The sequence below is a fragment of the Buceros rhinoceros genome, unplaced genomic scaffold (genome assembly GCF_000710305.1).
Source record: "Buceros rhinoceros silvestris isolate BGI_N320 unplaced genomic scaffold, ASM71030v1 scaffold11202, whole genome shotgun sequence".
NCBI classification, from domain to species: Eukaryota; Metazoa; Chordata; class Aves; order Bucerotiformes; family Bucerotidae; genus Buceros; species Buceros rhinoceros.
Window position 1 is genome coordinate 31,699 of NW_010400701.1, and position 8,231 is coordinate 39,929.

At 51.2% G+C, this 8,231-nt stretch overlaps 1 protein-coding gene across 1 annotated transcript; it reads right to left on the minus strand.

Annotated features, from left to right (window-relative positions):
- Positions 1-267: 267 nt before the first annotated feature.
- Positions 268-7,761, minus strand: ZBTB7C (zinc finger and BTB domain containing 7C). The gene is made up of 2 exons (XM_010131980.1): positions 6,581-7,761; positions 268-904 (listed from the first exon to the last, which is right to left on the minus strand). The coding sequence occupies exons 1-2, from the start codon at positions 7,759-7,761 to the stop codon at positions 268-270; spliced, it is 1,818 nt and encodes a 605-aa protein (XP_010130282.1).
- Between the last annotated feature and the right edge of the window lie 470 nt (positions 7,762-8,231).

An 8,231-nucleotide genomic window follows, 5' to 3' on the forward strand; every position in this document is an offset into this window, starting at 1 on the left:
GGGGTGGGGGGCGGGATGGGGCAGCAAGAGCCCCACGCCCCCAAAGCCAAGTACATTGTGGAGTCCAAAGTGCCGGAGGCCATGGGGCGCAGCACCTGCCCACCCACCACTCACCCCAAGGATGATCCCATGTCCCAGACTCCATGGTGGCGAGGGGATGAAAAGCTTCTTGGGAGCCAGATGATGTGAAAGGGCACGTGGGGACTCCGAGGGAGCTGGTTGCCCTGTTGGGAAGGGAGCAGACCCGTGGTGGGACTGGGTGTGGGTTTAGTTGCTCGGCTCTGAGATGGGAGCCACGTGGCCAAGCCCTGCCAAGCTGCTGAAGCCAGTGCTCCAAGGATCAGGGAGGGGGAAGAAGGGTTGGGCAGCAAGATTCTCATTATGGCCCAGGGTGAAGGTGAAGATGCCTGCGTTTCTCTCCATGTCCATCTGGGCTCGCCTGAAGAGCTTCATCTGGGTTTCTTCAAACTGGCTCTCCAGCTCCTGCAGGCTGAAGGAGGTCTTGGCACCACTCAAAAAGTGCTTGGGGCTGGGGCCAGGAAGGCACATGGCCGCACCACCAAGGTGGCCACTCATTTCCTCCAATGTTGGTGGCATCATGAAGCTCTTCTCCACTGGTGGGCCACTGGGAGCAAAGAGCAAACCAGCCGCCCTCCATGCTGCTGGCTTGCGTCCTCTCCGGGGCCGTGCGATCCGGCAGCTCTGGCGTTTGATGTGGCGATGGAGGTGGTCAGAGCGGGTGAAGCTCTTGTAGCAGAACTCACACTGGTAGGGCCGGATGCCTGTATGGATGCGCATGTGGTTCTTCAGGTCATAGTTGTGCACAAATTTGGCATTGCAGTGGATGCACAGGTACGGCCGCTCCCCTGTGTGCTTTCGCATGTGGATTTTGAGCTTGTCCTGCCTGCAAAAGAAAAGGTGCTTGGTCAGGTGGGGTGTGGGCTGGAAGGAAGGTGGTTGAGATTGCTGCTTTGATGAGGAGCAGGAAGGGTCATGGGAAGGTGGGGAGCTCATCCCAGGGCTTCCCCCGGTGTATGGATGCTCTTGCAGGCTGGCGTTTGCATCTGCCTCCTCCTTCATGGAGTGACGGTCCCTAAATGTCACATACACCCAGTCCTCCACACCAGGATTTTGCAGCCCAGACAGTTCAAAACAGCCTAATTTGCAGAAAAATCCTCTGAAATAAGTTAGGTTAAATTCCTGTCTGCAAATAAGGAAATTATTTGATCTTGTGGGGCAGTGCTGCTTAAATGTGAACATCATGAAGTTCAAAAAGGCCAAGGGCAAGGTCCTGCCCCTGGGTCGGGGCAGCCCCCGCTATCAGCCGGCAACGCGCGCTGGCAGGCCAGCAGCCCCCCGTGTGCTGGGCTCATCCCCAGCAGCGTGGGCAGCAGCTCGAGGGGGGGATCCTGCCCCTCTGCTGTGCTCTGCTCTGGGGAGACCCCCCTGCAGGGCTGGGGCCAGCTCGGGGCTCCTCAGCCCAGCAGAGACACGGAGCGGCTGGACGGGGGGCAGAGGGGAGAGGAGGGAAGAATGTTTGAAACTGAGGGTGGGGAGACCCTGTCCCAGGTTGCCCCGAGAGGTGGGAGAAGCCCCATCCCTGGCCCCATTGCAGGTCAGGTTGGCCCTTGGGGCTCTGAGCAACCTGCCCTAGTTGCAGATGTCCCTGCTCCCTGCAGGGGGCTGGACTGGATGAGCTCTGAAGGTCCCTTCAAACCAAACCAGTCTGTGGTGCTGTGATTCTATGAAGTTAAATCCCTCTTGGAGCTGATTCTCGTTTCATCCTTGCAGTGACCACTGGGTGTCTCCGGAGGTTTGCTTTGAAGCCGGAGCACGGCTCAGGGTAGGGCAGGCGGAGGTGCGGGCAGCGCTGTTGGTCCCTGCCATGTCCTCCAAGGACAGCACACATCCAGCCTCACTCAGATTTTGGCGAACACCTTTAAACACAGCCGTGAGACAGTGTTATAGCCATTCCAACGGCACTTATTTACAAATACAGCTTGTTTTGGGGTTTTTTTACAAAAAAAAGTCTGAAAGCAAGAGTTATTTTCCCAAGCTGGCAGACCAGTCACTGTTTTTTCCCAATAACTAAGTGCTGCCTTCTGCACTCTACAGAGATCACAGCTAAGGCACAGGGTTATAAAAAGCGGAGATGACTGTAGCTGAACTGAGCCAAGCGCTCTGCCTAGGCTGCACCAGCAGAGTTCAAGTAAGTAAACAGCAAAGTGGGACAATTCATACTGTTTTCTGAAATGTTTCGGTATGATCCCTCCAAGAGTGGGTAAGAATAAGTAGAATATGTAGAGTAATGTCATGATTATATACAAAACACATGAACATGCAAAAAAACCACCCCAAAATGCCCCAAAATCTGTTTTTGCTGGCAGATCAAATATTGCAAGGTGCTGCCTTTGCACTAATTTCTGCCCATGCGCATCTTGAAATAGTGTCTGGTGATGTGACCAGCATGCTGGCCACGCCATGAGGAGCGCAGCCCTGGGGTGAGCATTCCTGTGCACCACTCCCTCAGGATCAAGGGTAGAAGTATCCTGAGCAGGAGAGTCACTTCTTCACCATGTGATGCTTTACTGTCTTCAGGAAACTGGTCCCAGCCTGGTTCTGCATGGGAAACGCAGGCTGTGGAGATGCTCCCTCTCTGTAACGAGGTCACGTGAGGTTTCCAACTCAAGCAGATTTTGGGGGCGAGAGAAAAGAAGCATCTCTTGGTCCCCATGCCAAGCCCATGGCCAGGTCCCAGCTCCCCACTCTGAAATTTTCAAAGATGCTGTTATCCCAAGATTTTAACATGGGCAAGTTTTTCTCCAAAAGGGCTGAAAAATCAGTTCTCGTCAGCAGACAAAGCTGCGTGGAAAATTTCATCCCAAACGGGTAACGCACGGCGAAGCCGTAAGCAGATGAGTGCAGGGGCTCGTAATGCGAGATGTTAATGAAAAGCAGAGCTGCCAGCCCCACCTATAATATAATTTAAAGCTATATGTGTAATGTTTAACCTAGCAGGATCGCTTTTCCTAATAAACATGCAGCGTGCCAGGACTGTATAATGTAAATACAGGCAAAGCTTTTCTCAGGCTATTACCCATCTCCGGCAGCAGATGGGGAGAAACTCAATCCTCCCTGCCCCGGCAGCATCTCGGTGGGGTGGAAGAGAGGTTTTATGGCTCTACCTGGAGTAGCTCAGAGGCTGGGGGGGATGAGATGCTACGACTGTGGTGAAGCCCCCAGGGGAGGATGCAGCATGGGAAACATGGGGTTTGTGAGGTGGGAGCTAGGCTTGCAGGCTCTCCGAAGGAGAACCACGCTCCGTGTGTGTGAATAACCTTAATTCAATTGCATTAGGAGAGCGATTAGGGCTCTGCGAGCTGTCACAACACAAATAATAGGAACAAATAATGTTAACCTTTCTGGTTGGAACAGTTTCTCCTTGAGCACTCTAGGGTTGCCTTGGTGGAAAAGCTGAAATATTTGCAGTTTTAACCAGTGTTTTAGCAGGGTAAAACAGCAGACTAGAAGCTGAGCAGCCTTTGTTGAAGGAAAAAAATTAATGAGCTATTAAATGAAGTCCGGCTTCCTGTGATCAGATGTCGCTGGGAGTTGGGAACAGCAGATCCAGGTGCATGTGGGATGCGGGATGTGGGATGCGGGATCCCACTGATGCGAAGGGGAAGGGATCTGCTGGGCAGGTCGGGAGACTCCCCACCCAAGAACACATATTTCCTGTGTGTATTTTCTCTGTAAATTTGCTCCTCCACAGTTCCTCAAGTGCAGGAATAACACAAAGGACCGATTCATTCAGAAAACCTGTTTGGGAGCCTCTGCTTCCCTCTACCCTCCTTCTCAGGGGACCCCAAGGAGTCTGGGCTTGCATCTCTCCAGCGAAGGCACCGCTCGCTGCATGGGTGTGAGTCCAGTGCTTTTAGGAAGCATGGGATTCCCCCCAAATGTAAAGCACATAGTGTAAGTGGCAGCATTCAGGAAATCCTGGCAGTAATCTCTTCCTACATCTCAATCACTCCCCTAAAGGAGAGCTCTCACCTTAGAATAATGCTGAAAATAGCTAAAAACCCCCCAAAACCAAACAAACCCAAATGGCTGACTGCTATTCAAAATACTTGCAAATACATTTAAAAATAAACCAATGTTTTGATATTTCCCTTTTTCTCAGGATGTTAGAGAAGGCAAAAACCCTCCAGCCTTCAGCTCTGTGTGGGGTGACCCAAACGAACGGCTTTGTTTTCGTGTATGACGATGGCAGACTGCACTGCTCTCCCAATTTTCTTCGTGATTATTTTCTTCCTATGACTATGTTTTGTATTTAGAAGCTGTTGAACATACAGGGGGACGTAGAAGCTGTTGGGTTTAACCCTGCATTAGTAGTGGGGCACACTAGACCATCTCTGCGTGGAGCCTTTAACCTCCAAGATGCCACTTTAACCTGTCTGTGTTAGGTGTCGGGACACCTGAATTCCCACCCGAACCCTCCTGCTAACCTTGGCAGTGAATGTGAGTCAGTACTGACATCTATCCGTGCCTCACCTTCCCCAAACAAAGCCAACAATGCTGCCCTTGATAGTAAAGGACTTTGGGAATCCTCTGGGAGGACTCAGCTCTGTTATTCTCATTACGGGAAGGTGTTGGTGATGGGTCAAACCAAGCTGTTTCCTCATCAGTAATTGGCACCTGCAACATCAACCCAGGACAGCGATGGGGGGGCTGGCAAGGAGTGGTTGGCCAGGTGGCCCCTCCAGCCTGGGATGCAGCCACACTCACCGGGATGAACCCATCCCACTCCTCCCAGCAGAGCCCACCTGACTGGAGGTGACAACCCAGCGCTAACCTGGGAATGCAGCACCAGCAGGAGCCGAATCCAAATTCCTGTGGGCAGGAATTATCAGCAGGCAGTGGCCTTTCCCCTGCTAATACCAGGGTGAGCTGGCTCACGTCACATACGCCCGCCCGAGGCATGGCGCTCCCCGCGCATTATAATACGGTGTCTACTGTGTTAATGGAGGGGAGCATGGAAATTTATTTTCAGGTCAAATCCTCATCATCTGCATAACTTCCACTCGAATATTATCCCAGGGACGGGAGAAGAAAAGACAGGCTGAATGCAGGAGCACCCCAGGTGTCCGGCCATTGTCAGGAGCTCGCCTTTGCCTACTGTGCATATTATTTTCCTCCGGTTTGCTCGCCCCAGCCTAATCGGTCTCTCTCTCTCACGCGCAGCCAGGAGCTGAAATACCATGCTCTTGTCAGAAAGCTTTATTATTATGGTAAAGATTGTACTCATTAGATATTAATTATACCCAGCAAGAGCAAGTCCAGGAATCTACTTGTCTCTGCTCGGCGATTAAATTTGCCCAGCTTTTCAGAGAAGGGTTGCAAGCTCTAGCATTAGATCTGTGTAGCCCGTTCCGATGTACTGCCATCCAGGCGTCTGCTGGGGTGAAGAGAGGTGCAAAGGCTGGGAACTGGTACCAGGGGGGGATCTGGACAGTCATGCCTGCCTTGGAGCAGCCCGTGTTGGGGCTAGTCTCACCTAACTTGGGATTCCTAAAAGTTAATTGCCTTTGCTAAGCCCTGCAGGTTCTCTTTGTGGTCAGGGATGACACCTTTGCTCATCCCCTTTCCTCATCTGCCTGAGGGTGCTGATCTCCTTCAACTGACCGTAGAGGGAGTCAAGGTGCCAGGCTTTTGGGCTGCCAGTGTTTGGGGTGATGACTTATAGAATCATTTATGCTGGAAAAGAACCTTGAGGTCATTAGGTTCAACCATAATCCCAGCACTGACAAGTCCACCACTAAATCATGTCACTAAGTGTCACATCTACAAGTGAATTTCCTCCAGGGATGGGGACTCCACCACTGCCCTGGGCAGCCTGGGCCACACCTGGACGAGCCCAATAGGGAAGAAGTTACTCCTCAGGTCCGACCTCGATCTGCCCTGGCACAACTGGAGGCCGTTTCCTCTTGTTCTGATGCTTGTTCCTGGGGGGAAGAGACCACCACCACATCACTAGTAAAGTATTGTAATTAGGCCAACTCCAGCCTTGGAAAGCCCAGACGTTGTCATGTCTAAACATGTGCAACTTTGTTGTGGTCTACACTGATGCCAGAAAACCCAAAGTAATTACATCCCGCAGCTAAATGGCCCTCTGAACTCAACACATCTCCCAGCACATTAGAGATGAAGCCTCCTTGGCTGCTTGACCATCTGTTTCCCAGCTCCCTCTAGTCCAGCCGTGGTGAACTACGGTGGGGTTGAACATACCCCCTGTTACTTATCTAAGCTTTTGTCCAGTGAGGGGATGGATCGAGTGAGCTGTGGATGTGACCCACAAGGCACCAAAATCAGTAGGTTTGTCTTCTTACTCCACCCTCGCTTGATCTTTTTTTTTTTTTTTGTCTTTCTGAAGGGATAGAGATCATGCCCTGCTTTCTTGGTTACTTTTTGGGGGCAAAAAGAGCTTAGGAATTAGCCATGGTTCATGACTTGGACCCTCCAACCACCACCACCACCCTCCCTGCACACGCCTCGCACAGCAGAGGTGACCAACGCACACCTGGTAAAGCGGACTTCACAGATATTGCACATATACGGCTTCTCTCCTGTGTGGGTCCTCATGTGCCGGGGCAGCTTTCCAGCTCCCATGATGACTTTGTTACAGATGGGACATTGCTGGGATGCCTTGGGCTTTATCTTCCTCTCTTCCTCCAGGGGCCATGGGGGAAAAACTCCTCCAAATTGGGTAGCACTTAGGAAATTGAGATAAGCGCTATAGTCAGTCTCTGCCTTAATATGCCCTAAGGGAGCTGCTGGGGTGTTGGCAAACATGTCCTTGAAGAAGTCATTAGGGAAAGGAGGCTGAGGCAGGTCTTCCTTCTCCTCCTCTTCCTTGATCTTCCTCTTCTTGATCACCAGATCCAAGGGGCTGTTGTCGACTTGTGGCTCCTCAAGCTGGGAGAAGGAGCTAAAATCACCATTCCACAGATGGGGGAAGAAGCTAGGGGTGAATGGAGAAAGAGGTGGCCGTCTTTCTGGGATGTTCGCCTTAGGGTACAAGTTTTCCCTTAGCAAGGACTCAATGGAGAAGTCTCGTATCACGCCCAGGTGTCCAGAGGAGTTGTTAGCTGGGTAGTGATTTGGAAAGTCTTTAGGTGCTTCTGTGTATGCTTCTTCAGTGAGATCAGACTTAGAAGGGCTTTGGTGACAGCTTACTTCTTGGACATCGGTTAGGTTCTCCTGATTGACAAAATCTTCCACTTCTTCCTCCTCCTCTTCCTCCTCCTCATCTTCATCTTCATCTTCATCATCATCTTCGTCCTCTTTGTCATCTTCCTCTTCCACCTCTCTGTCGGGCTCCATGATTTCAAGGCATACATTGATAATGCACTGGATCTCCAGCATCTTGGCAGCGCTGAGGATGTGCTTGACATTTGAGGTGGTGATGGTGAGGGTTGAGGTGTAGGCAAACTCGAGGATGGCAGAAAGTGCTTCAGGCTTGACAAAGTCAATCTCGTAAACATAGGGCTGGTCTGTTAAAGTGCCAGTAGTGAAGAGTTTTTTGAAGTACTTGCTGCAGGCAGCAAGGACGGACCGATGGGTCCGGTACTCCTGGTCCTGTACAATGAGGATGACATCGCAGAGGAGACCGTCATGCCGCTGCTCATTTAAACCACATAAAACTTCACTGCTGTGGTTCGGGAATGGGATCCCAATAAGATCTTCAATGCCATTGGCCATATTCTCATTTAGTGCTCTAGGACAAAACACAAACAGTAGGGAATTAGCAGAGGGTTCCCAATCAGTAATACTTAAATGACCCCATGTCATGTTCTGTCAATGTCCTCTTGTTCCCTACCATGCTTGGACCTCTATAATCACCTCCTGCTTGCGTTGCTCCAGGGCATCTCCACGTCACCCTTAACTCCTTCCAGGTCCTCTGTGATTTAGCCTCTGCTTCCTTCTACATCTCTTTGTCTCCTCCTTTGTCTCCATCCTTCTCTTCTTGGCTCTCACCCTATTCACCTTCCCATAAGCACAAAAAGCTCATTCTTATCTTTCACATCCCTACCCCAGGAACCTTGTGCAATGACTCCCTCCCCGTCACGTTTCTTCTACATCCTCCCAGAGACAACATCCTTCCAGGCACGTGCTGGGTTTGTCCTGCCAGGAGCTATGATAGGAAAAAGTGATGCTTCAGTGTGATTGCT

Coding starts and splice junctions, on each gene's coding strand:
- ZBTB7C (XM_010131980.1), bottom strand. CDS start 7,761: ATGGCCAATGGCATTGAAGATCTTATTGGGATCCCATTCCCGAACCAC. Junction 905..6,580: donor TGTGAAGTCCGCTTTACCAG/GTGTGCGTTGGT, acceptor TTTCTTTTGCAG/GCAGGACAAGCTCAAAATCC.